The 27021-nt window shown below is 51.1% G+C and overlaps 1 protein-coding gene across 1 annotated transcript; it reads left to right on the forward strand.

Moving 5' to 3' along the window:
- Window positions 1–783: 783 nt before the first annotated feature.
- On the forward strand, window positions 784–26451 carry CAD (carbamoyl-phosphate synthetase 2, aspartate transcarbamylase, and dihydroorotase). The gene is given in 50 exon segments (XM_010948494.3): window positions 784–870; window positions 2679–2750; window positions 2960–3031; window positions 3132–3253; window positions 3544–3621; window positions 3624–3641; window positions 3861–4691; window positions 4931–5070; window positions 7095–7224; window positions 8107–8249; window positions 8431–8572; window positions 8759–8930; window positions 9130–9315; window positions 9496–9608; window positions 9930–10075; window positions 10338–10469; window positions 10608–10841; window positions 10966–11187; window positions 11391–11579; window positions 11822–11946; window positions 12127–12257; window positions 14769–14881; window positions 15119–15363; window positions 15589–15835; window positions 16202–16300; window positions 16488–16712; window positions 16800–16982; window positions 17203–17421; window positions 17700–17867; window positions 18473–18655; window positions 18781–18885; window positions 19228–19467; window positions 19714–19795; window positions 20097–20263; window positions 20409–20573; window positions 20732–20863; window positions 21087–21288; window positions 21659–21849; window positions 21953–22093; window positions 22305–22406; window positions 22824–22920; window positions 23553–23594; window positions 23702–23871; window positions 23981–24055; window positions 24567–24779; window positions 24977–25102; window positions 25297–25452; window positions 25538–25639; window positions 25851–25945; window positions 26065–26451. Coding segments are annotated over 50 exon segments (7833 nt in total). The 5' UTR covers window positions 784–823; the 3' UTR covers window positions 26168–26451.
- Window positions 26452–27021: the final 570 nt, after the last annotated feature.

A 27021-nucleotide genomic window follows, 5' to 3' on the forward strand; every position in this document is an offset into this window, starting at 1 on the left:
ACAGTGACTTGAGCTTGGTGCCCTGGGCTGCAGCCCTGCTCCTGGTTCTTATCGTGGAAAGGGCTTTGGCGCTACCCGAGGTACTGAAGCAAATTAGAGGTTGGGTTGAAACAGAATTGCTCGCCTGCCCTCGACTCTCCCCCCTACCCTGCCTGCCCGCAGCCCCGATTTCGTCCCTGGGGCCTTGCCCGCGGTAGCTCAGCCGGCTCCCACTCCCGAGTACTCACGCTGCTGTCTCCCAGCACCTTCACCCTGCTGACGTCCACAGAACTTTGAAATCTGACCTTTTTACTCCTTAATCTTTGAATAACTTTAAGTTGTTCTTTCCACAAACGAGTCCTCTGGCCATTCTGACGAATGCCATATATCGTGTGGTGGCAGGACTACTTTCTGTAATGCTTAATGCGTTCTTTGTGTACCTGCAGTCCTTTTACACCCGGCCAAATCGGGGCTGGCAGATTGAGAAGTCATTGGAGAGGTCATAATAAATATGTTCGAATAGTAATTCTCATAGATGACGTCCTTATCTGAGTGAAGTCTGGTACAGAATTTCTCAGGTGCGCTGTTTTGGCGCCTGGCTCCAGGGGGAAGAAATGCGTCTTCTAGTAAACCTGACATAAAAGTAGGAGGACACTTGTCCTGTGTTAGAGGAATTCTGGAGAGTGTACTGACAGGTAACAGTTGATCCTCATTTGTTTTTTTCTTGGTTTTTCTTTCTGAAGTCCTAATAGTTTTCTCTTTTCTGCAGATATGCACCCAGTGTCCAGGAAGTGTGCAAAATCTGTCAGAAGTGGCCCTTTATTGTAAGCGGACACCACAGCTAATGCTGCATGCCCGCTGCTGCCTGAATCAGAAGGGCATCATCTTGGGGTGAGGGAAGAGAAGACACCCTTGCATACTGGAAAAGAGCTCCCAAACCAGATTCTTCGATCCTTGCCTGACTGAGATAAATTTTGGTGCCTGTTTTGGAGACATCTAAACCATGAGTCTCAGACTTTTACATCTGTTATAGCATTTTTAGCTAGTAAACAACCCTGTGGTTCTTCCTGGTTGGAAATGCATAAAAGTCATAATTTTTGCCTTTTTTTTTTAAAGGCTTTTACGGTTTTGTTTTTGTTTTTTGTTTTCAAAGCTTGTTTCTTTTGTTTATTATAAACTCTTTGGATTATTTCCTGTGTGTCTCCATGAAATGACTCTTAGCTTCCCGGACACTATGAAATATGGTTTTCTTCCTTTTCTGATTAATTCATATTCCCCTTCTTGTCCCCTTACGTAGGTTAGTCTCTGCTCTTTTTCCCCTTTATACTCTTGAGAAGCCACCTATTATTATGGCTTCAGCTGTAACCATAACAAAGGTGTCTCCCAAAACTGGATCTCTTTTAGTATCCTTTGACCTCTCTCCAAGCTCCAGGTACTTGTGGGTACCTCCTGATTCCTATTAGACATTTCCTCTTTCAATGCGCCCTCACTTCAGACTCAAAGTGTCGTGTGTCTTGCTTCCATTCTCCTCTTTTCTTTATCTACCTAAATACATCTTTATATTAAACTTTCTGAAAACCAATTTTTTTTCCATTATTACTCTTTGGTTTTAAAGTTAGACTTACAATTGTCTGTTGCCTTAGGATAAAGTTCAAACCAGGAACTACCACAGACTGGCCCAAACCATCTTTCCAGTATTACTTCAAATTATTTGTCCACTCAATCCCTCCATGAGGGTCTGGCTTCAGCCAGACTCAACCTACTTCCAAAAGCATTCCACCTTTGTTTCTTTGGTTAGGCCTCTCACTACCTAAAATTGTCCTCCACCAAGTTATGACATATCCATCCTTTAATTCCAACCTCTCCTGTGAATGCTCCCTAGTACTAAATACCAAAAGAATATCTTTTTAGTTTTTTTACTTCCCTTAATCCTTAGTGTCTGTACCACTCAAATTTAGTTATACACTGTCCTATGATTTCTTTCATATTGTAATTTAATGTTTATATTATTTTTATTTTTGATGATGGTCTTGTTCCCCTACTACGCTGTAAGCCACTTGAAAGCTAAGATACTGAATGTTATTTTTAATTCTCCCAATTTTTGCAGTTAGTAGGCACTAAGTATTTGTAGAATCAAGGAACAAATAGTATGGTCCTTAATATCCAGTAGTTTACATCCATCCAATCTGTGGTAGAAGATGCACTTGGGGAAAACTTTCATTTATGTGACTTGAATTTTCTTTCCATATGAAAGCGTTTTGTGGATCTGAGAATCATATTGCAATGTAAGATTTGCTAATTTGGACAAGAAACCAATTTCTTTCAAAAAATGCATAGGCATACGGTTAAGGACAGAACTGTCCAGTGGAACTTTCTGCCATGATGGAAATGTTCTGTACCTGTACTCTCCAGTTCAGTAGCCACTGGCCGATATTAGTAGTTACTGAACACTTGAAATGTGGCTAGTGAAAATGAGGGACTGAATTTATTTTCTAACTTAAATTAAATTAAATAGCTATATGTAGCTAGTGGTGACTGAATTGGTCAATGCAGTATTAAAACATCTACCACAGTACCTAGTTTGTGGCCCTGACACAGTTGTGTTCAATTGATATTAGCTGAAAAGGGAGTTATATTAACTTACTGTGGATGAAGGGGAGAGACATAGCTTAGCTTTGCTGATTACTTTATTTCCTCAGGCTGGATCTCCAGAACTGTTCTCTGAAGGACCCTGGTCCAAACTTTCCTCAGGCACATACTGCTGTCATCATGTAAGTCATTAGTTATTCTCCCTCTCAAAAGGTGACTATGTCAAAGGGTTGATGGGAAAGTCTTTGAGGACAGACTCCTAAAAAGATGTTTGAATATTGTCTACACTTGGATAGCTCAGAATGAGAACTGGATTACCAATCCAGAAAGATATATGAATGGAAGTAGGGTGTTTTTCTAGAGCATGGTGCTAACAGTGTGTGCTTTGCAGAGACCTGCAGGCAAACCCCCTCCAGGATGAGTTGGCCAATGCCTTCCATGGCTTTATTCAGCTCCAGACTCTGTGAGTAAGAGTATGGGGTGGGGGAGAGAATCAAAGAGGGGCAGTGCTGTGAGCTCAGCACCTTTAGGCTGCTTATTACATCTGTTTATGTTGTGTTCAGGATACTGCCACAAGATGTCAACTGTCCTGGAGGTATTAATGCCTGGGATAATGTCACTTATTATATAAACAACCAAACCTGCCAAGGACAAAGGAACCTTTGCAACAGCACTGGGGACCCAGGTATGTTGTCTCACCTCCACTCTTCTGCAAACTGCCCTTCCTTCCTTGTATTTTGCACTTTACTTCAGAAAGACAGTAAAATTGCCTTTTGTTCAAGTTTCTGAAGCTTTAACCCCTTGGAAAGAAAGGTCTTAAAATATATTTTGTTATGATGGTGATGTTCTGATTATTTGTAGTTTTCTTTTGTCTTTGACCTAGAAATAGTTGAGAGAATCAAAGTTGAAGCAGGTATTTGAGAAATATACCTAAATAAGATCCAGTGATGTTCCCTGTTTTTCTCTGGCTCCCAGAAATGTGTCCTGAGAATGGATCTTGTGCACCTGATGGTCCAGGTCTCATGCAATGTATTTGTGCTGATGGCTTCCATGGCTACAAGTGTATGCGCCAGGTGAGAAATTAGGCCTTCTATTTAGAGGTAAGAGGAATGCATAGAACAAGGACCTCTCTGAAAGAAGAGCCATAAGACCAGGAGCTGATGCAAATCACCTAGAGAAGGAAACTAGAATTGCCCTGGGTGAGGGGTCAGGTATACTAGGAAAGAACTGCGTGTTAGGTTGTAAGCCCTTGGTGTGACCCTGTATGAAGTTTTTTTGTATGTTATTCACAGGGCTCGTTCTCACTGCTTGTGTTCTTTGGTATTCTGGGATCCACCACATTATCCATCTCCATCCTGCTTTGGGGGACCCAACGCCGAAAAGCCAAGGCTTCATGAACCACACAGGTCTTACTATTGACCTAAAGATCATCCCCATCTATCTTAGCCCAGACAGGGAGATTTGCTTTCTAGACATCGTTGGTCGGCGGGTCCTCACAAGGCATAAGCCACCTTTGGAAGGAAGATGGAAACTCGCACAACTCTGGGGTGTTGTGGACACGCCAGTCCCGGAGTGGACTAGTCACCAGGTCCCATTTGTGCTGTTGACCATAATAAACATTTCTTTTTCTTCTTTTTTCTCCCCCAACACCTTTTTTCGGGGGGAAAGGCGCCCAGGCTTTGGCTTTGTGTGTTTCTTGGTTGGAGTGGGGAGAGGCTACCTTGGGACAGCCGGTTTTCTCAGGGTTCCCTTAGCTTTGCTCCGCGCAGAGGAGGTGACCCCACCCTGTGCTGCCCTGGCCCCGCCCCTTACGTTCCCGGCCCCGCCCCTCACGCCGCCAGCTGCCCGCGCCGCCGCAGTCTGCCGCCGCCCAGAGCGCCTGGGCTACTGCGCCTTCCGCGCCGCCCTTGCTGCAGACACCGGCGCGGTTAGCCACGTGGACCGACTCCGGGCGCGCTGTCCTCACGTGGTTCTAGCATCGGCTGGGGCTTACTGCGCTTCCCGCATCTCTGTACTCACCCCGCCTCTGAGCTCCGTTTCCATGGCGGCCCTGGTGTTGGAGGACGGGTCGGTCCTGCGGGGCCAGCCTTTTGGGGCCGCTGTGTCGACTGCCGGGGAAGTGGGTAAGCAAGTCTAGGCTAGCCGCTGATCTCATCCCACTCTCTCTTGCCTCTCTCTGCCCAACCTGTCCTGCCCAGACCCCGCCATTTTCCCGCCTGCACACCTTCTCCCTGGCCATTCCCCAGCCCAGACCCTTTTATCCGTCACAGTCAAGGCAGCCTCCACTGGGGCGTTCTCATCGCGCGGGGCAGTGCTCCGAAGAGTGCCGTGCCTGAGCCCCAGCCCTGCCTCTTTCTTGCAGTGTTTCAAACCGGTATGGTCGGCTACCCCGAGGCTCTCACTGACCCTTCCTACAAAGCACAGATCTTAGTGCTGACATATCCTCTGATCGGTAACTACGGCATCCCCCCAGATGAAGTGGATGAGTTCGGGCTCAGCAAGGTAGCCACACCCAATGTTTTCTCTACATTCCTTTTCAAATCAGTAATTATTAACTGTTAGTGAGGTGAAGACACTGATATTGGCTAGGCATCCTGGAGAAAATAGGTAACACACTGAAATGATAGACCAGCACTATGCAGGGCTGTTAGGTACCTTGAGAAGCAGGGTGCTGGAGGCCAAGCCAAAGAGTTTGGGTTCTGGTAGGGAACCAGTGAAGATCTTTTTGCAACAGAGTAGTGTGGTAGGAGCAATGCTTTAAGAGTACATGAATTAATGGGAAAGAGACTGGAAATGAGGGTCACTCCATTCTCAGTGATGGTGGGTCACAATTCATCTACCAAACTGGTGAAGTTAATTGTCATCCTCTAAACTTGCTTTCCTTACCACGCCCCATTTTTTACTACTTTTCAGTAGAGTTCTTAACATCTAGATAAGAAAACTTGGTTTTCTCCTCAATGAGGTTTCTCCTATTCCTCCTCCTCTGGAATTTGGAAACTAAGTTGCCCTCTGAGAGTTCAAGCAATAAAAAAAAAAAAGGTCAGCATAAGTTAATTGTAGTCACCATAGCCTAGGTGCAGTAGTCCTCAAAACTCATTTTATCCTGATTCTAGGCTTACTGAGCCTATAATTCTTAATATGCCTTCCCAGTCACCCTGACACTTGAGAGAGGAAGCTCTAGGAAAGTAACCTACTTGTAATTCCTTGAGGGACCATTCCTCATCACAAGCCTGTAAATTCACTGCATTCTAGTTGATAATGCACTATCTTAGTTAACTTAAGACAGTCTTCAGCTTAGTCAACTCTAGATACAATGTCAAAATTGAGTTTATACACTTGCAAAATTGAGGCCCTGACAGAACCAAGGTGATTAAGGCCTCCTAAGCCCACCAGGAATGCTTTTGTAGCACATGTGCTATAAATGCTCTTGTCCATACGCAGACTAGTCCACCTGACCATGGAGGGTTCTGCCAAACTACTCTTCAGGTTCCTAAAGAACAGTCTCAACATTCGTCTTTCTTTAAACCTTCCACTACTAAGCAGTTGTGATTTAAATATGCCACTTCCTCCCACATAAGCAACCTGCTCTCTATTTAGTTTATTATATGCTTATCTATTGGGTAACAAATTTGTGTTACCTTTTCTTGTTTTTAACTTTTGGGGAGGGGTAGGTAATTAGGTTTGTTTGTTTATTTACTTTTTTAATGGAGGTACTGGGGATTGAACCTAGGACCTCCTGTATGCCAAGCACGCACTCCACCACCGAGCTACACCCTCCCCCAACCCTCCTCCCCCAACCCCCGTATTACCTTTTTTAATGATAATCCCCTATTGGGGGGGGTATAATCATGCCTAGTATTATACCTTGAGCCTTTATTTAGTAAGGTATTGTGCCCCTACCTATTTTACACTCTATTTTTATCACGCTGTCATTATAATCTTGTTTATCCACTTTACCTTGTTAATTTTCAGGTTCCCTAAGTAGCAAATTAACATCATGAAGATAGGGACTTTTGTCTTTTTTCCTGCTCAAATTCCTCCGCCAGCATCTGTTATAATGCCTGGCACCAAGTGGACACTCAGTAAATGTTAACTGCAGTCATGTGTGAGGCAGCTTGCTCTTGAGTTCACAGTTCTCTGATGAAGACATATGGACACATTTATAATACAATGTAAATAGCAAGACAAGTGGAAATAAAGTGAGCTTAGGTATAAATGCACCCTAAGGAGGAGGCACAAGCTGCAGTGGGTGAGAATGGGGGTGACTTCACGGAAAAGGGAATAAAAGGAAAGGAACATATCATTTCAGTTATTAATCAGGCACCCCAGGCCCATGTGTTCAGGGTTTCACCTAGGGGACACCGTCGCTGGTAAAAGGCAGAAGCATGAGGTGCTTGGTGTGTTAGAGGAATGACAGGTCATTCAGTGTGCCTGAAGTACAGGGTCCATGGCCTTACAGTGGGAAAAGATGACACCAGGAGGTATGTGGCCCTGAGCTCCTTACAGTCTCCTCCTTCCATCGACAGTGGTTTGAATCCTCGGGGATCCATGTGGCAGGACTGGTGGTGGGAGAGAGCTGCCCTACACCCAGCCACTGGAGTACCACCTGTACCCTGCACGAGTGGCTGCAACAGCATGGCATACCTGGCCTGCAAGGTATGGTGCAAGCACAGGTGTGTCTGGGTGAGGCACAGGAGCCCAGATGGAAAGAATCAAGAGGTCTTTGTTGACTATTGGGAGTTGAGTCAAAGGTTGTGATAGAAAGTACCTGATTTGAAAGGTTTAGCCTGGGGTCTGGGCTGCAGGAAGAAACTGAGTTCTCACTCAGATGGAAAATTTCCAACGTACAAAAGAAGAGAATAGGAAAATGAATCCCCAGGTTCTGTAATCATCAGCTCAGCTAAGCTTGTCTCATCACCACTGCTACAACCCCTAGATCATTTTGAAGTAAATCTCAGATGTAATATCATTTCATCCACAAATGGTTAAATATATTTGAAAAAGGAATCCTTTTTAAAACATGATCATGATAATATTACCATACATTTTAAAAAATAACAATAATCCCTGAATATCAAATATCTAGGCAATGTTTAAAATGTGCTAAATTTCAATTTTTCTAATTTTTTAAAAACTTTATTTGAATCTGGATCTACACAAGGTCTGTACATTGCATTTGGTTGATATGTCTCTTTAATCTGTGGGCCTTGTAACCTATTGGACACAGTTTTCCTTTAGAGTATCCCACAGTTTGCATTTTATTGATTATATTCCTGTATTGTCATTTAGGGTGTTCTTTTGTCCCTTGGTATTATTTTCTGTAAACAAATAGATCTAGAGTCATGGTTCAATTCAGATGGGATATTTTGGGGCAGGAATACTTCTTGGTAGTATACTTCCAGCAGGACAGCCTGGGATTTTGATGCCCGTAGAACACCTATGTGACTGGAGGCTCTGGAATAGAAGTGCTCCTGGAAGCCTAACCTCATACATGACTGCTTTGAGGGGGTGATCTCTCAGAGTGTGCTGTTTTGACAGGAGTGGACACTCGGGAGCTGACTAAGAAGTTGCGAGAGCAAGGGTCTCTGCTGGGAAAGCTTGTCCAGGATGGGACAGAGCCTTCAACCCTGCCATTCTTGGACCCCAATGCCCGCCCCCTGGTGCCAGAGGTCTCCATTAAGGTACAGAGGTAGAATGGGAAGAGTATTCCAGGCTATAGCACAGTAGTTATATTCTGTCCTTACCAGGGATGAACACCTGAGGGAGGATCAGAAGAGGCCTTGAAGGTAGGGGTTGGTGTGTGTATATTATACCTACTAATCACAGCTGTCAATCATTGCCCTTTATTCCTCTATTTCTCAGGTTCCACGGGTATTCAATGCAGGGGGTACCCCTCGGATCCTTGCTTTGGACTGTGGCCTCAAGTATAATCAGATCCGATGCTTGTGCCAGCGTGGGGCAGAGGTCACTGTGGTACCCTGGGACCATGCATTAGATAGCCAGGGTGAGTAGCTGGGGTCTAAACAGGACCACGGACAAGCAGCATGGGTGGGAGATCTGTCCCTTGGTCCAGTTACTAAGAGTCAGTGTGAGTTGCGGGGAGGAAGGTGGAGATAAGGGCTTTTGCTCCAGTGGTGTGTCTCTCTAGCCGAACTACTGCTTTTGACATTATCTTTTCTGCCCACTCCAGAGTATGAGGGTCTCTTCCTGAGTAATGGCCCTGGTGACCCCACCTCCTATCCCAATGTGGTATCCACACTGAGCCGTGTCTTATCTGAACCTAACCCCCGACCTGTCTTCGGGATCTGTCTGGGACACCAGCTGTTGGCCTTAGCCATTGGGGCCAAGACTTACAAAATGAGGTGGGATTTGTGGGGAGAGGAAGGGCCTGTACCTCTGATGTGACGGACAGGGAATCTTGGGAATGGGAATAGAGTTGGTGTTTATTAGTAAACAGGAGTGGGGGCTGCTGAGAATCACAAGAGCAGCAAGAGCTGGGTTTGGTACAGTGGTGAAGGGAGGGTGAAAGGGGCGTATGATTCAGTGTGTTTCCATATCCAGATACGGGAACCGAGGCCATAACCAGCCCTGCTTGCTGGTGGGCTCTGGGCGATGCTTTCTAACATCCCAGAACCATGGATTTGCTGTGGAAACAGATTCACTGCCAGCCAGCTGGCTTCCTCTCTTCACCAATGCCAATGACCACTCCAATGAAGGCATTGTACATGACAGCCTGCCCTTCTTCAGGTGAGCCTGGGTGCTTCTGGCACGATAACTGGATCTGTACAGCTCTGAAGCCCACTGAGACTTGAAGATCAAAACGTAAAGCACAGCAGCGGGCCCCAGTGATCTGTCCCACTACCTACCTGCCTCCCTCCGAGGCTGCCGATGATGATGGCAGTTTTCATGATCCAATCTATTTAACAGTGTCCAGTTTCACCCGGAGCACCAAGCTGGGCCTTTCGATATGGAAGTTCTTTTTGATATTTTTCTGGAAACGGTGAAAGAATCCACAGCTGGGAACCCTGGGGGCCAGACAGGTAAGCACCTGAGTCGAGCTAGGTTGTGGAACTAAGAACAGAGTTGGCTCCAGGATAGGCATAGGTGGACATGCCTCAGGAAACTGATAGATGTTTGGGAGGTTAAGGGGGTGGGGAAGAAGGGCAACCAAGCCAGGATGGTTCATTTATGCTTCTGCTATTCAAGGGAACTCCAGTCACAAGTCCTGGCTTCTGGTCCTGCCTCTGCCACTCATTAGAGGCATGACTTGTTCTGGGTTCTTCTCTAAAGTGAGGGGTTAATCTAGATGATCTCTGAGGTCTCATTCAGCCCTAAGCTATGACTTTTCTTTGCCTCCATAGTTCGAGAGCGGCTGGCTGAGCGCCTCTGTCTTCCTGGGATTCCCACCCCAGGCTCTGGCCTTCCACCACCACGAAAGGTTCTGATTCTGGGCTCAGGGGGCCTCTCCATTGGCCAAGCTGGAGAGTTTGACTACTCAGGCTCTCAGGTAAAGCGTGTCCGTCCCTACCTCTCTGGGTGTGTAACCCTCAGGGATGGATAGGGCTGAGGCATGGACATTGGTTGTAGGGAGGAAGTGAAGTGACCTAGGAGGCCTGGGGAATGTGTGGAAAGGTGAGGTGGTGAGGAACAGAAGTGAGTTACTAGGGATTAGGAGTCCAGTGAGGGGAGAAGAAGAAGAAAAGTGCTTCTCTAAAACTGAAAATCTCACTTCTGCAGTCGAGGCTGATAACGCCATTTGTGTCCTCTAGGCAATCAAGGCCCTGAAAGAGGAAAACATCCAGACATTGCTGATCAACCCCAACATTGCCACAGTGCAGACTTCCCAGGGTCTGGCCGACAAGGTCTATTTCCTGCCCATAACACCTCACTATGTGACCCAGGTATGACTGGGGTGAGTCTGGACTGAGGAGGGGACTCACGTGGGCAGGGGGATCCTGTGGTCACTCTGGGTTTCTCAGCTTTGATTCACTCCCAAACCCCGGGGTCTTAATGCCTGTTATTCCTCTCTCCTTCCTCAGGTGATCCGTAATGAGCGCCCAGATGGTGTGTTACTGACTTTTGGGGGCCAAACAGCTCTGAACTGTGGTGTGGAGCTGACCAAGGCTGGGGTGCTCGCTCGGTATGGGGTCCGGGTCCTGGGCACACCTGTGGAGACCATTGAACTGACCGAGGATCGGCGTGCGTTTGCCTCCAGGATGGCAGAGATCGGAGAGCACGTGGCCCCCAGTGAGGCGGCGAATTCTCTTGAACAGGTTCGAGGGGTGGTTGGGGTTGACAGGATTGTTTTCTTTACATCATATTTTCTCTGGGTCCAGGAACCCTCTGCACAGCACACAGTCAAGGCCTGATCTGTTTGTTTATTTCTTCTCATCACAGGCCCAGGCAGCTGCCGAGAGACTGGGGTACCCTGTGCTGGTGCGTGCAGCCTTCGCCCTGGGTGGCCTGGGCTCTGGCTTTGCCTCTAACAAAGAGGAGCTCTCTGCTCTCGTGGCCCCAGCCTTTGCCCATACCAGCCAAGTGCTGGTAGACAAGTCCCTGAAAGGATGGAAGGAGATTGAGTATGAGGTGGTGAGAGATGCCTACGGCAACTGTGTCACGGTGAGTGACGGAGGAGAGGTGACAGTAGTGTCAGGCTGTGTGAGCCTTGTAGGAGCAGGCTCCAGGGCTGATATCTTTGAGAGTTCAGTGTCCCCCAGACCCAGGATGGGTGCATCCCCTGAGACAAAAGGACCCTGGGATGCAGCCTCCTGCCTCTCCTGACTTCCTTTGGCAGTGACCTCTGTGGGACCCTCCCTTTCCAGGTGTGTAACATGGAGAACCTAGATCCACTGGGAATCCACACTGGTGAGTCCATAGTGGTGGCTCCAAGCCAGACGCTGAATGACAGAGAGTACCAGCTTCTGCGGCAGACGGCCATCAAGGTGACTCAACACCTTGGAATCGTTGGGGAGTGCAATGTGCAGTATGCACTGAACCCTGAGTCTGAGCAGGTGAGACTCCAGGCCGTGGAGCTGCTACTAGCTGTTGGACCTCCTTCCATAATTTTGGGGCCTCTAGACCAAGAGGCCTTTTGACCCTACAGACCCTGGAGTAGAAGCCGGGATTATCTTTGGTAGGGTTGGGCCTTGGGTTGGGAGTGCAGCTTTATTTTCTTGCCTTTCTGAGACCTTTCCTAGGCAGGCCTTTGAGGCCAGTTACCTGGGAACTCTTGCCGTGTTTTCTCTCTTTGCAGTACTACATCATAGAGGTGAATGCCAGGCTCTCTCGCAGCTCTGCTCTGGCCAGTAAGGCCACAGGCTATCCACTGGCCTATGTGGCAGCCAAGCTGGCTTTGGGCATCCCTCTGCCTGAGCTCAGGTAAAAGGATAGGGTGCAGATCAGGGAGGTAAGGGGTTGGGGAGCTAAAGAAAATATTTCTGGGACAGGGAAAATGAAAAGGACATTGGCTTGGATGTGTGGGATGGAGAGAGCTTTCTGGAAGCTCACCATTTACATCTCCTGCTCTGTCCTTCTGGCCCCCAACCTGATGGCTCCCAGGAACTCGGTGACAGGCGGAACAGCAGCCTTTGAACCCAGTCTAGATTACTGTGTGGTGAAGATTCCTCGCTGGGACCTCAGCAAGTTCCTCCGTGTCAGCACAAAGATTGGAAGCTGCATGAAGAGTGTTGGTGAGAGAAACAAATCCCAAGAGACCCCTCCCCAGATGACCTCATGGGGCCCCACACATCCCAAGAGTCTAGAATGTCAGCGAGTCAGTTCCCTGGCATGGCCTTTCGGCTCCTATGTGAGAAGCTTCTTGTGAACACAGTTTCTCAGAACTAATAGGGACATTTCCAGCTAAGATAGGAATCCTCAGGGGTGGGGTTCAAAGGCATCTGGAAATCTGTGTCAGAATATACATGCCACCTCCGCTCCCCAGATGGCATGTCAGAATCTTGGGATGAGGTGACAGCCATCAGACTATCTCAGCTCTCATTTTACAAATGGTAAGCAGGTGCCACAGAAGAAAAGTGATGTGGCTGAGTAGAGGGCAGAGCCAGAAACTGAAAACTGGATCTGGTTGCTAGTTGCATGTTCCTCTGTTATACTACATTGCCTGTCATGGGTGAGACCAGTTCCATTAAATTTCACCCACAGCATTTCATGGCATTTCGCCCGTGGCCTCATCGCTAGGCTGTTAATGCCAGTGACAGTTTGTTCTCCATGCTGGTTCGAATACTGATGCTTCAGGGAAACAACAACTGCTATTTTCCTGTGGCCACTTCTAAATCCAGGTCAGCACAGTGGCAGCCATGCTGAGTGTATCTCCTTCGCTGGGCTCTTCCTGCCACCGTCACTAAATGAAATGTTTTATTAGCACAATGTTTAAGGTCAGAGCAGGACATCAGAGATCTTTTCATAAAAGCAAGAAAATTTAGTAGTGAATAATGAATGAGTGTGACGGTCAGCCTCCAGGCAGTGGTGGAGTATGCTGGCATTGAGTAAATATGCTTCCTTATAATGTCCCTTTAATTGCCTTAGTTTGTCCTCTAAAACATTTTAACCAAAACAAGAATGTACATGTGCCGAAGTGCCACCAGCTAAGAATGATGGCATTTCATTGTGCTCCAGATTTCCATTAAGAGCAATAGTAGCCTTTGAACACAGTAAGTTTAAGCTCAGATATTATTTCAGAATTTTTAGAAATCTTTTAAGACTGCCAAGTTTTTCCTTCTGGAGATGAATTTCTGTTAAATGAAAATTATAATAAACATGGGAGTGAAGCCATGAATTGTGGCTAAAAAAAGTGGATTGAAAATAGGACAAAGATTCATTTCTAGATGAGACATTTAAGCGCTTTACATCTACTTGAATATTCTCAGAATGTCATCTTCTTTGGTAACTTTGTAACTTTTATTGTACAAGAAAAATACATGAATCATTGGGAAATTAGAGAAGGTAGTTTAACCAGAGAAGAGTAATTACCTATAATCCTGTCACATAGCTGTTAATTTGGGGATATATATGATTCCAGGATTTTTCTAGGCTTGCACTTATGAGTGCATTGGGTTTCTCTTTAACCCAAGATAAAAGCTTTTATAATGCAACCACATTACAAAGGCATTGAGCAAAATCACTCTTGTTGCACTTCCTTAACTACTGTTACCATCTGGGTGTTTTAAATTTTTTCTTAACAATTGGTAAGAAATACTCGAAGAGCCTAGGGTAAATTTTCGCAGGACATGAACAAAACTTTATAGAGGAGGAACTCAGTATGCAAGCCTGGTGTGTGGGGGAAGTTCCCTATGACAAGTAAGTTAGAATGAGATAAAATTTTTGCTTATTAGCTAAAGTTGTTTCAAATGATTATACACACTTCTTAGAAGGCTGATTAAACTTACATTTTGTATTATAAAGCGCAGATTTCTATAAAGCAACTAATAGTTATCAAGATCCAGAAAATTTGTCTCCCCTATTGCCCATGCAGTCCTGGAAATGTATCCTGAGGAGATGATCTAAAGCACAGAAAACATCACGGCCTCGCTTAGAATGAGGAATACTTCCAAGCTAAATATCCCTCAGCAAGTGAGCAGTTACCTTGTGGTAAACCATACAGGAATTAAATTGCTGGTCATAAAGTCACATAGCAATGTGGGAACATGCTTTTAATGAGGGAGAAAGCAGGATAGAAGTTGGATGTATACTATAATCATGTATAAAACATATATTTGAAAAAAGTCCAGAAAGAGGTACTCTAAAAATGGTAGTTGTAAAGGTGACTAGCTCTGGATGGATTCAAAGAGTAATGGGATCATCTTCCTGTTACTCAGACTTTTTAAAATTTTTAAAGGATGAGACAGATCCCAGATGGTGTCATCACAATATGAATAAAGCAAACCAAATAACTGGATAACCATCAGTGATTGGGCCACTGTGGTAAACTGTAACATGTTCCAGTATCCACGTGCTCTTTTTAGGCATTTTAGTTCCATTTCACTAATAACCACAGGACATGAAAATGGTAGGGAGAAGAGCTACAAGTGTCTGGTTTCTCAGTAATGAAACACCATAAACCGCACCACCGTGGCACCTGCCTCGAGAACCTCCCAGAGGCTTGCCCGGAAACCACAGACATTGTGGGCAGCATGCCCCCACCTCCCTCTACCCCCAGCCCACACCCTTATATCCTGTTCCTCCAGGTGAAGTCATGGGCATTGGGCGCTCTTTTGAAGAGGCCTTCCAGAAGGCTCTGCGCATGGTGGATGAGAACTGTGTGGGCTTTGATCACACAGTAAAGCCTGTCAGCGATATGGTAAGCGGCTTCCCTCCCCCCCCGCAACACCCCTGAAATGGGCCCTGCTTCTCTGTCCCCAGGCCATGAGCTTGTTACCGGTAACACAAGCAGCAGTCACTGTTGGACATTAGCCGTGTTTTCACTTTGCTGAGAATTCTGTGATTTCATGTATCATCTGTCATTATGTGAGGATGTATCATTAGACTTATCTTCATAGATGAGGAAACTGAGGTTCATCTGTCCTCTCCCTCTTAGGAGTTGGAGACGCCAACAGACAAGCGGATCTTCGTGGTGGCAGCGGCTCTGTGGGCTGGATACTCAGTGGATCGCCTGTATGAGCTCACACGCATCGACCGCTGGTTCCTGCACCGAATGAAGCGGATCATAGCACACACCCAGCTGCTGGAGCAACACCGGGGGCAGTCTTTGCCCCCAGCCCTGCTGCAGCAGGCCAAGCGCCTTGGCTTCTCAGACAAGCAGATTGCCCTTGCGGTTCTCAGGTCAGGGATGGCGAGGAGGGCCTCAAGCTGAGAAATGTGGGGCAGAGACCTTTGTACCAGTGAGGGGCCCTCAGAAGGGAAGGGAGGGGAGTTGGGGGGAGCTTTGGAGGCATCTGACCTTCATCCCTGGGAATTTTCCTCTGTGATCCCTGCCCTGGAATCTCCCTGCTGTACTCCGTCCATACTCCACTCCCAGGGCCTATGTTTCTGACCCTTCTCCTCTAGCACAGAGCTGGCTGTTCGCAAGCTGCGTCAGGAACTGGGGATCTGCCCAGCGGTGAAACAGATTGACACAGTTGCAGCTGAGTGGCCAGCCCAGACAAATTACTTGTACCTGACATACTGGGGCACCACCCATGACCTCAGCTTTCGAACGCCTCATGTCCTGGTCCTTGGCTCTGGCGTCTACCGTATCGGCTCCAGCGTTGAGTTTGACTGGTGTGCTGTGGGCTGCATCCAGCAGCTCCGAAAGGTCCAAGAGCTAGTCTTTTGTAACGTTTTCTCTCTACCGTTCTAATCAGCTTCAGCAGCTACCTTCCACCCACACCTAATCCTGGCACTTCCTAGTAATTGCTGCACCTTACATCTGTCACAGGGCTTTGGGTTGAGGGCTCCCCTTAGGTCATCTTGTGCCCCACACATGCTTCCTCTCCAAAACTTTGTATCTACTTCTCAGATACCTACAGTGCTGGCCCTACTTCCCTCCCAAGGCAGGTGTCCTGCACAGCGATTTCAGAGGCAGCTGAGGCGTTGCTCTCTGAAGTAGGGGCTTTGGCTTAGTTTCTTCATGCTCTTCCTCCCACGTAATTGCTAAATATCTTTCCCTTCCTTGTCGCAGATGGGGTATAAGACCATCATGGTGAACTACAACCCAGAGACAGTCAGTACTGACTATGACATGTGTGACCGACTCTACTTTGATGAGATCTCTTTTGAGGTGAGAGGGATGAAGGCTGCCTGTTAGCCTGGGTGGCCAGTCCAGTAGGAGTGGCTGGTGGACCTAGGATTCTTTGGACCTTGTGGGGTTTGAGAGGAAGTGGGTGGAGGACAAAGAACAGTGAGCAAGAAGTCTCAGACCCCTGACCCTGTTTGTTATGCCACCTGTTTCTCCTCCTGCACCGCAGGTGGTGATGGACATCTATGAGCTGGAAAACCCGGAAGGCGTGATCCTATCCATGGGTGGGCAGCTGCCCAACAACATGGCCATGGCTTTGCATCGGCAGCAGTGCCGAGTGCTGGGCACCTCCCCTGAAGCCATTGACTCAGCTGAGAACCGTTTTAAGTTCTCCCGTCTCCTGGACACCATTGGCATCAGCCAGCCTCAGTGGAGGGAGCTCAGTGACCTAGAGGTGGGCTGGCACCTGGTTGGGAGGCCAGAGGCTGGATGACGTCATGGGTGAGTGTGACCAGTTCAGCTAAGCTCCCTGTGCCCTTAGTCTGCTCGCCAGTTCTGCCAGACCGTGGGTTACCCCTGTGTGGTGCGCCCCTCCTATGTGCTGAGTGGTGCTGCTATGAATGTGGCCTACACTGATGGGGACCTGGAGCGTTTCCTGAGCAGTGCGGCAGCTGTCTCCAAGGAGCACCCCGTGGTCATCTCCAAGTTCATCCAGGAGGCCAAGGTGCGAGACTGCAGACAAAAAAGTCTCTGAGGGCAGGCTCCCAGTCATGGAGGCAACTCCCCTCTCTGGTCCTAGAGAAATTTGTATACACAGTGAGCTGGGGAGGATGGGTCATGCCAGGGCTCGGGAGGGAAGTATCCTGCAAGGGCAAGTGGGAGAAGAGAATGGCCCTTGCTCTCCATCACATTGCCTTGCACGTCCCCATACCCCGCTCCCCCAGGAGATTGATGTGGATGCTGTGGCCTGTGATGGTGTGGTGGCAGCCATTGCCATCTCCGAGCACGTGGAGAATGCAGGTGTGCATTCAGGTGATGCCACGCTGGTGACCCCGCCACAAGACATCACTGCCAAAACCTTGGAGCGGATCAAAGCCATTGTGCACGCCGTGGGCCAGGAGCTGCAGGTCACAGGACCCTTCAATCTGCAGCTCATTGCCAAGGTAATAAGAGGGGGCTAAAGGAAGAGACCGAAGGGCCATAGTGCCTCCTTGTTCTATGTTGGCCAGAGTGCCAGGGAGCCCTCGTCAGAGTAGGAAAGCTGGAGAGGAAGGGTTACAGCTTGCATCCCACTGTTGTCAGGGTTTGTAACAATCAGTCACCCTGACCCGTGTCCCAGGTTGATTACCTACAGAATGGTGAGTGAGGGGAAGAGTCAAGGTCACGGGGTTATTGTCCAAGCTCACCTGCAGAAGGCCTGACCAAACCCTCTCTGCCCCAGGACGACCAGCTGAAAGTCATTGAATGCAACGTGCGTGTCTCTCGATCCTTCCCATTCGTCTCCAAGACACTAGGTGTGGACCTAGTAGCCTTGGCCACACGGGTCATCATGGGTGAAGAAGTGGAGCCTGTGGGGCTCATGACTGGCTCTGGAGTCGTGGGAGTAAAGGTAGGAGGGTTGAAGCCTGAGGTTAGCAGTCAGAAGCAGGGAGGCGAGTGGTGGGAGAGAATTTACCTCCCATGCAAACAGCTTGTCAGTTGACATATAAAACGAGCACCTCCTGTGGGCAAGGGCTTCCTGGGCCATCAGGGCAAGAAGGTGGGCTTTGTCCCTTAGAAGCTTCTGTTCTAGTTATGGAAGGCAAGAGAAGTGGGGCCCCCAAACAGCTTATTTCTAGAACAGTCTGTGATAAATGTGCGTGGTAGAGATAGAAACCAAATTCTAAAGGGAGTGCCCCTTCCAAAGGGGGTGCCCTGGGAAGACTCGCGCGCAGAGGTGGTATTGGGATTGAGCCTTGGAGGATGGTCAGGATATGAGATTTGCCGAACTCGTTGAGAAGTATTCCAGGGCCCGGGAATGGCCTCGTGGAAGCCAAGGGCAGCCCAAGCATGTTGCGGGAGCAGCTGACTGACTGGAGGGTACACATAGAGCAGGCACAGGGAAAGCTTGCCCTGCTGTTTGGAGGAAGCCAAGGAGAGGGGACCATGGCCACCTCTCCTGGTGTGGGGAGCTGGGTGCCTCATGCCTGGACCTCCCACGTCCTGCTCCCTCAGGTGCCCCAGTTCTCGTTCTCTCGCCTGGCGGGTGCTGACGTGGTGCTGGGTGTGGAAATGACCAGTACCGGGGAAGTAGCCGGCTTTGGGGAGAGCCGTTGCGAGGCCTACCTCAAGGCCATGCTAAGCACTGGCTTTAAGATCCCCAAGAAGAACATCTTGCTGACCATTGGCAGCTATAAGGTACAGAATCTGGGGTTGGGGGGGGCCAAAGAGGTGGGGACAGAAGGCCTTGGCTCTCTGGGCCAGAGCTGACCTTGAAGTGGAGGATAGGAGAAACAACCTCATCCTCCTTCTGCTTGGTTCAGAACAAAAGTGAGCTTCTCCCAACTGTGCGGCTGCTGGAGAGCCTGGGCTACAGCCTCTATGCCAGTCTGGGCACCGCTGACTTCTACACTGAGCACGGCGTCAAGGTATGGGATGCCCCTGCCCTCCCCCTACTCACCCTTCCTTCAAGGATGTGAGAGCACCCAAGAATTCTCTCCCTGTTCCTCTGCTTTTATTGTCATTGTACAAATCATATATTCCATGTAGAGCAGTAGAATATGCAGAAAAAAAGAGAAAAAAAAATCCCTTACAATCTCTCCACCACTGTTAAAATTCTGGCGTATTTCCTTCCAGAATATTATCTCTGTGTGTATGTGTGGGGGCTCATACTGCAGAGTCCTTGGTAACCGTAGTGTAGATCTTTCCTGTCAAGAAATATACTTTGCTGCCAGGCTCAGGCTGGCCCCAACGTTGTCTCTGGGACACAGGTAACAGCTGTGGACTGGCACTTTGAAGAGGCAGTGGATGGTGAGTGCCCGCCACAGCGAAGCATCCTGGAGCAACTTGCAGAGAAAAACTTTGAGCTAGTGATTAACCTGTCCATGCGTGGGGCTGGGGGCCGGCGTCTCTCTTCCTTTGTCACCAAGGGCTACCGCACCCGGCGCCTGGCTGCTGATTTCTCTGTGCCCCTCATCATCGACATCAAGTGCACCAAACTGTTTGTGGAGGTGACTGAGACCTGGGTGCTGAGGGGGAGGCGGCCAGCGTCAATGGGGGAAAGAGGAGGAAGTGAGAGTGTCCTGGGGTTGGGAAATCTCAGAATGAAGCAGCCGTGCTACTAATCAGGCTTTGTGGCTGCAGAGAGAGAAGGTGGGAATAGAGAAGCAGAAGCCTGGTTTATAGGAAAACCCAACCCCTACCTGCAATGCCCAGGCTGCCCTGAAATCAGAGCTGGCCATGGTTTCCACCTGCAGGCCCTCGGACAGATCGGGCCAGCCCCTCCTTTGAAGGTGCACGTTGACTGCATGACCTCCCAAAAGCTCGTACGGCTGCCTGGTAAGTGCGTGTCTCGGGAGAACCTGGCTTCGGGACACTGGTAGCAGCTAGCACAGTGCGGTAAAAGGTGGCTGTGGCTGTGGGGCCTACTCTCTGCCCTGGACTACGGGGTGGGGAGGCCCCAGAAGCTTTCTCACTGTGAGCTCTTTCATTTCTCCATCCATGATGCCTTGACTGAGGGATCTCACCACCCTCACTTGTATCGGTTGTTGCTTATTTTCCTGCCACCCCAGTTCACATTCTTGATGCCCTTTACGTCTCTGAGCCTTCCTCTAATCTTGCTGCCTCCATATTCTCCCAGGACTGATTGACATCCATGTGCACCTGCGGGAACCAGGTGGGACACACAAGGAGGACTTTGCCTCAGGCACAGCCGCTGCCCTGGCTGGGGGCGTCACCATGGTGTGTGCCATGCCTAATACTCGGCCCCCCATCATCGATGCCCCTGCTCTGGCCCTGGCCCAGAAGGTGAGCCCTTGCACTCCTGCTTTGTGGTCACCCACATGCTCCCACCAACCTGCCCTGCTCCCTCTGCCCTCCCCAAGGGCCCAGGCCGTGGGTGCCAGGCTGACACAGAGGCTGCTGGGCCTTATCTCCAATGCATCCTCTCCAGCTGGCAGAGGCTGGCGCCCGCTGTGACTATGCCTTATTCCTCGGAGCCTCGTCGGAAAATGCAGGGACCCTGGGCGCTGTGGCTGCGTCTGCTGCGGGGCTGAAACTCTACCTCAATGAGACCTTCTCTGAGCTGCAGCTGGACAGTGTGGCCCAGTGGATGGAGGTAGGGGCTGGGCAGGCGGGAGGAGGCAGCCAATGAGGACCCCACAAAGTGGGCTGAAAGAAGTGGGAGTTAAGAAAGCTTGGTGAGCCCTCTTGGCTCTGATAAGTATGGAGAATCCAGGGCTCTGCACAATCCCTGAACTTTCTTTCTGCCCCCAGCACTTTGAGACATGGCCATCCCACCTCCCCATTGTGGCCCACGCAGAACGACAAAGCGTTGCTGCCATCCTCATGGTGGCCCAGCTGACCCAGCGCTCAGTGCACATCTGTCACGTGGCACGGAAGGAGGAGGTGAGAGTCCAGCAGAGGTCCCAGTGCTCCTGTTGCTTTCCCAGTAACTCCCAGAGGTCAGCATAATCCTCAGGGGCAGGAGAGGGTCGGGGGAGCCTGGAGCCAGCACCTCAGCATGTCTGCCCCGTAACTCTCTGAGATGGGCTGTTGGCCGTGGGACTTTGTAGGACAGGGCCTAAAGGGAGGCCTCTGCGAGATCTCAGTCTCATTGATCTCCTCGCAGATCCTGCTGATTAAAGCTGCAAAGGCACGGGGGCTTCCAGTGACTTGTGAGGTGGCGCCCCACCACCTGTTCCTGAGCCATGATGACCTCAAGCGTCTGGGACCCGGGAAGGGCGAGGTTCGGCCTGAGCTTGGCTCCCGGCAGGACATGGAAGCCCTGTGGGAGAACATGGCTGTCATCGACTGCTTTGCCTCTGACCATGGTGAGAGGGCCCAGGATGTGCCACCCCTGCCCAGCCAGGCTCGTGCCCAGCTCAAGGGATCCGGGTCAGGACCTGGGCTCCATGAGGACTGGGACTTGATCTGGGTGGGACTCCAGCCTCTAATACAGTGCCTAGTCTGTCGTAGGTGCTTGATAAATATTTATTGAAGGAACGAATGAGCAAATGAGTGAAGTTGTAAAAGAGAATGTGGATAGAAGGTGTGGGCCCTAGAAGGTGGCAGCAGTGCCAGTTTCCTATCTCCCAATTCCCGGAGAAATAAAAAATTAGCATCAGGGATAGTAGTGAGGCAGTGCTGTCCTGGGGGCGTGTGTGCCTTCCCAGATGTGGAGGGTGATGCTCTCTCCCCCAGCCCCCCACACCTTGGAGGAGAAGTGTGGGCCCCAGCCTCCCCCTGGCTTCCCGGGGCTGGAGACCATGCTGCCACTGCTGCTGACAGCGGTGAGCGAGGGCCGGCTCAGCCTGGACGACCTGCTGCAGCGATTGCACCACAATCCTCGGCGCATCTTCCACCTTCCCCCGCAGGAGGACACCTATGTGGAGGTGTGGAGATGGGAGCCGGGAGGGGGTGGGGGCGGAGGCTCTCCAGCCCTGGGAGCTGTTGTATGCTGCAGCCTCTGCCCAGCATAACCTGTAACTCTGGCAGGTGGATCTGGAGCACGAATGGACAGTCCCCAGCCATATGCCTTTCTCCAAGGCCCACTGGACGCCCTTTGAAGGGCAGAAGGTGAAGGGCACCGTCCGCCGTGTGGTCCTACGAGGAGAGGTTGCCTATATTGACGGGCAGGTATGTGTGTGGCCCATGCCCAGGCCCAGTCGTGACCTGCTTGGTGCCCTTTTCCTCCCACCCCAGCACATATATGTGGTCCCACTACCACTGCAGCTGCCCTGGATGCGGGTGGATACATGTCCATAGGGCATTTTTTCCACTCGCTGGCTCCCACTGCTTTAGTGGAAGGAGTTGGGCTCACTTGCCTGCCCCTCTCTTCTGTCTTCAGGTGCTGGTGCCACCAGGTTATGGACAGGATGTTCGCAAGTGGCCACAGGGGGCTGTTCCCCAGCTCACACCTTCAGCCCCTGCCGCCAGTGAGATAACCACGGTATCTGCACTGCTTTGGGGCTGGGGTTGTGGGCGTTGGGGGGTGTAGCAATGTTGCAAACATTGGTGGTTCAGGGGTAGTGGAAGGCTCATCACTTAATAATTAAAACTCTTACCACCTACCCCTCTGTCTTCTGCAAAACACAGAATTAACTCTTGGTTTAGGGGGCGTCCTATGGGAAATGCAAGGCCATTACTAACCCAATCAGAGAGATGTCTGGGGTAGAGAGATGTCATGGGGCTGCACACACCTCTAAGAAGCCATTTGGTCTGCCCCTGTTGAGAGCAGCACTGTGGAACAGTGAGGCTGAGGGACATGATGGAGGATGGCATCCCAGTGGACAGGGAGTAGTGTGGCTTTTCTTGAGGGATTGAATCTGATGAAGGGTCAGGTCAGTACCCGGTGTTGTCTCTCCAGACCCCAGAAAGGCCCCGCCGGGGCCTCCCAGGGCTTCCTGACGGCCGTTTCCATCTGCCGCCCCGAATCCACCGAGCCTCTGACCCAGGTTTGTCAGGTAAGAGAAAGATTCTATGACACACGGAGGGTGGGTCACCTGGACTTACAGATGTGTAGGGATGGGCTTCTCTTCCCCTCAGTGTCCCAGATGGGCTGGAGTTGGGGGCTGCATGGCCTAGAAACTCTCCCAGGTCCTCCCCTCCCAGCACCTCACGTTTGTCCACTTACCCCATCCTTTCTGCTGCTCCCCATCCTCATCTGACCAGCAGTGCTCTCCCTTGCCTAAGTCAGCCCACCCAGCGTGAGGTAGGCATCCCACAGCTTCTTCTCACAGGCCCTTTTTTGTTGTGGGCAGCTGCGTTCCTCCGCCTGGGAGCTGGGATCCCATGGGGCAGCAGAGCGTGGGGTAAATCCAGGTTGTCGGTTGGTGTGAGCCTGGCCGTTCCCCTTGCCTAGGATCCCTCTGCCGACTGGGAAGGCCTGGGAGGGCACCACTGATCACACATGACAGCCCCTGTGGAAAATCACGTGTCTGTCCCTAGAGCTGCTGGTCCTGCCCTCCCCTAACCCGCTATAGCTACTGTGGTGTGATTTGGTTTAACAGACACTGTGATCGGAGTCTGGGGGAAACGGGGGCTCTTCACACACCTCAGCCACAGGCTTACATCTGTCTTGTCATCCTGTTTGCAGCTGAGGAGCCAAAGGAGAAGTCCCGGAAGGCAGCTGAGCCAGGTGAGAGACTGCCCGGAGCATGCACTCACCTTGGGGACCTCTCTGATCTGGCCTGAGTGTGAGGAACCCTCTGACCAGCCTCTTCTGCCCCGTCCCGCACTCTGCAGAGCTGATGGGAACCCTTGATGGCACCTGCTACCCTCCACCACCAGTACCTAGACAGGCGTCACCCCAGAACCTGGGGACCCCTGGCCTGCTGCACCCCCAGACCTCACCCCTGCTGCACTCATTAGTGGGCCAACATATCCTGTCTGTCCAGCAGTTCACCAAGGATCAGGTGCCTGGAGGAGGGTGGCTGGGGACACCAGAGCTTTGAGGACCTGGAGAGTTGGCACTGGGGCCTCTGGGGGCCCCTGCCTTTCCAGCTGACTCAGGATCTTTTTTAGATGTCTCACCTGTTCAATGTGGCACACACGCTGCGCATGATGGTGCAGAAGGAGCGAAGCCTCGACATCCTCAAGGTCAGAGTCAGGGCTGGGGGTGCAGGTCCCTGTCAGGGGGCCTGCGCAGTGGTCAGAGGGGGCTCCCTCCCTCGCCATAGGTCCCTCTGTGAGTCCACACCCTCCGCTGTAGGTAAGCCCTACTCTGGGAAGTCCTGCTGCTCTAGGCCTCCCCCGTGTTTGCCCTCCTCCAATCAGTATGCAGCTGACTTGCAAGGCCCTGAGCACCAGCACACAGGCCCACTAATCTGGTCACTTGGTCTGTGCTAATGTATTTGTGGGAGAGGACTAGGGTATTTCCTTCTTTCTTGAAGAATGAATGTCTCATTCAGACACTTAACAATGGCTTTTTGGAGGCAGACCTTTAGCTCAGAGTGACACCATGGTGGAAACGTCAAGGCTGCAACAGGTCAGGGGGAGGTTTGGGGAAAAAGGTTTTCTTGGCACCCCTCTTGCTGGGGAGGCAAGCAGCAGCCTGGGCACTCCCCAAGATGAACACATGTGCGCACATGTGACTCTTGCCTCCCCGCAGGGGAAGGTGATGGCCTCCATGTTCTATGAGGTGAGCACACGGACCAGCAGCTCTTTTGCAGCAGCAATGGCCCGGCTAGGGGGTGCCGTGCTCAGCTTCTCGGAAGCCACATCCTCCGTCCAGAAGGGCGAATCCCTGGCTGACTCGGTGCAGACCATGAGCTGCTACGCCGACGTCGTCGTGCTGCGGCACCCCCAGCCAGGAGCAGTGGAGGTGAGGCTGGCCCGTGAGCTGGGGCGGAGTTGACTAGGCTGGACCCAGGGGTACAAGAGCCCTTCTGCTCACATTTTCTGTGACTCAGATTGAGCCAGATGGGCAAGGGGACCCAGGAGGAGCGGGACTGCATCAGGGAGTGGGGGTTACTGAGACACAGAAGACAGGATTCTCCTTCCTTGTCCCCGTGTTCACAGCTGGCAGCCAAGCACTGCCGGAGGCCAGTGATCAACGCCGGGGATGGGGTTGGAGAGCATCCCACCCAGGCCTTGCTGGATATCTTCACCATCCGGGAGGAGCTCGGGACGGTCAATGGCATGACGGTGAGGGTGGTGGCAGGGGTCGGAGGCCTGCCCCGGGGTGGTCTGGAGAGAGAGGCCGTTGGGAAGCAGTTCCTGCATTTCAGGGCCTGTTGCATCAAGGAGGCCTACATCCTGGTCCTGAGGCTGAAAGCTTTGAAATGAGGGTGGGGCTGTGCTGTCTGGGAGCCTTCTTGGTGACTGGCTTCCTCTCCCAGATCACAATGGTGGGGGACCTGAAGCATGGACGCACGGTACATTCGCTGGCCTGCCTGCTTACCCAGTACCGCGTCAGCCTGCGCTACGTGGCACCCCCCAGCCTGCGCATGCCTCCCAACGTGCGGGCCTTCGTGGCCTCCCGCGGCACCAAGCAGGTCAGACCCTGGGAGGCCGTGGGGGCCCTGGGTTGGGCTGTTGGTGCCGGCGTTGCATTCACCCTGGCCTGGCTTCGCCCTCCAGGAGGAATTTGAGAGCATTGAGGAGGCGCTGCCTGATACGGACGTGCTTTACATGACTCGAATCCAGAAGGAGCGCTTTGGCTCCACCCAGGAGTATGAAGCTGTGAGTCCAGGGCTGAGAAGTCAGGGCTGGGGCTGCTGAGCACCCAGACTAGCAGCCAGGAAGACCGGGCCCCAGGAGCTTGGTCAGGGCCCCTCAGTGGTGATAACTACATATGGAGACAGGGAGAGCCCAGCTCATGGGCTCATTACCCACCAACCTCCACCCCCACCCTCCCTGAGGTGCTGATGGGGCCCTGTCTGCCTCTTTGCAGTGCTTTGGCCAGTTCATCCTCACTCCCCACATCATGACCCGGGCCAAGAAGAAGATGGTGGTGATGCACCCAATGCCTCGTGTCAATGAGATAAGGTGACACAGTATCAAAATTGAGGATAATGCTTGGGCGGGGAGTGCTGGGTAGGGAGAGCACTCAGTCCTGTTCAGGCCTTCATGGGCAGCAGAGTAGCTCTTTTTTCCTTCCGTTGCAGTGTGGAGGTGGACTCGGACCCCCGAGCAGCCTACTTCCGCCAGGCCGAGAACGGCATGTACATCCGCATGGCTCTGTTAGCCACTGTGCTGGGCCGCTTCTAGGGCCCAGCTCCTTCACCTCTTCTCAGGCCCCGCTGCCAGGCATGGAATCCGGTGCCCTCCTCGGAGGCAGCACACTTAGTAGACGCTCTGGGGCCAGACAGGTCATGTGCTCCTATGCACACACACAGAGACCACGCTCCAGGCACTGGGCTGGACTGGAGCGGTCTAGCCTCGGGGCTGGGGCCTCAGGCACTGTAGCCCAGTCAGCCCCACCTCCCTCACCACACCTCAGATCTGTAAAGATACTTTTCACTGACATAATAAAACAGCTGAGCTGCCTCTGCTTCCTGCTTCCTTACATGTATTCCAGCTTCAGCAGAGGATGCTAAGTGTAACAGGCAGAGCTTTCTTCTAGAAAACCAGAACGGTTTCCTGAATACAAGGGCAGCCTTATGTTCTGGCCACAGGAAGAAGCCAGGCCCCGCATTTTCAGAGTCATGGCTCTGTGGGGTTCCGGGTAGGAACACGCCAGTCTGTTGGTGCTCTCTGAGGCCTACACTACAGTGATACGTGTCCAGCCCTCCTTCCTCAGTTAATTTGCATGAGTCACGGTGAAAAGAGGGCTGAGCATCCGGGTCCTGACTGGTGAGGTTCATTATCCTGTAGGCCTTGACGCTTCTCTCCTGTCAGGTTAGTCCTCTCCTTCAGTGGCTGAGGCGGCCATTGCATCCTCAGAACCTCACTTAGATTTCTCCAGCTGTCGTCACTGGGAGGAGCCCCTCCTACCTACTATCCCTGGGAGACTGCCAGACACGACTTTCCAGAAGGGACTAGAATCAGTGGGGCAGATGCCATGGAGGGCTGAGGAGCACTTCGGCTTGGAAACCCTGGGGTAGAGGACTAGGGTGGAGCAG

The sequence above is a fragment of the Camelus bactrianus genome, chromosome 15 (genome assembly GCF_048773025.1).
Source record: "Camelus bactrianus isolate YW-2024 breed Bactrian camel chromosome 15, ASM4877302v1, whole genome shotgun sequence".
Lineage (NCBI taxonomy): Eukaryota > Metazoa > Chordata > Mammalia > Artiodactyla > Camelidae > Camelus > Camelus bactrianus.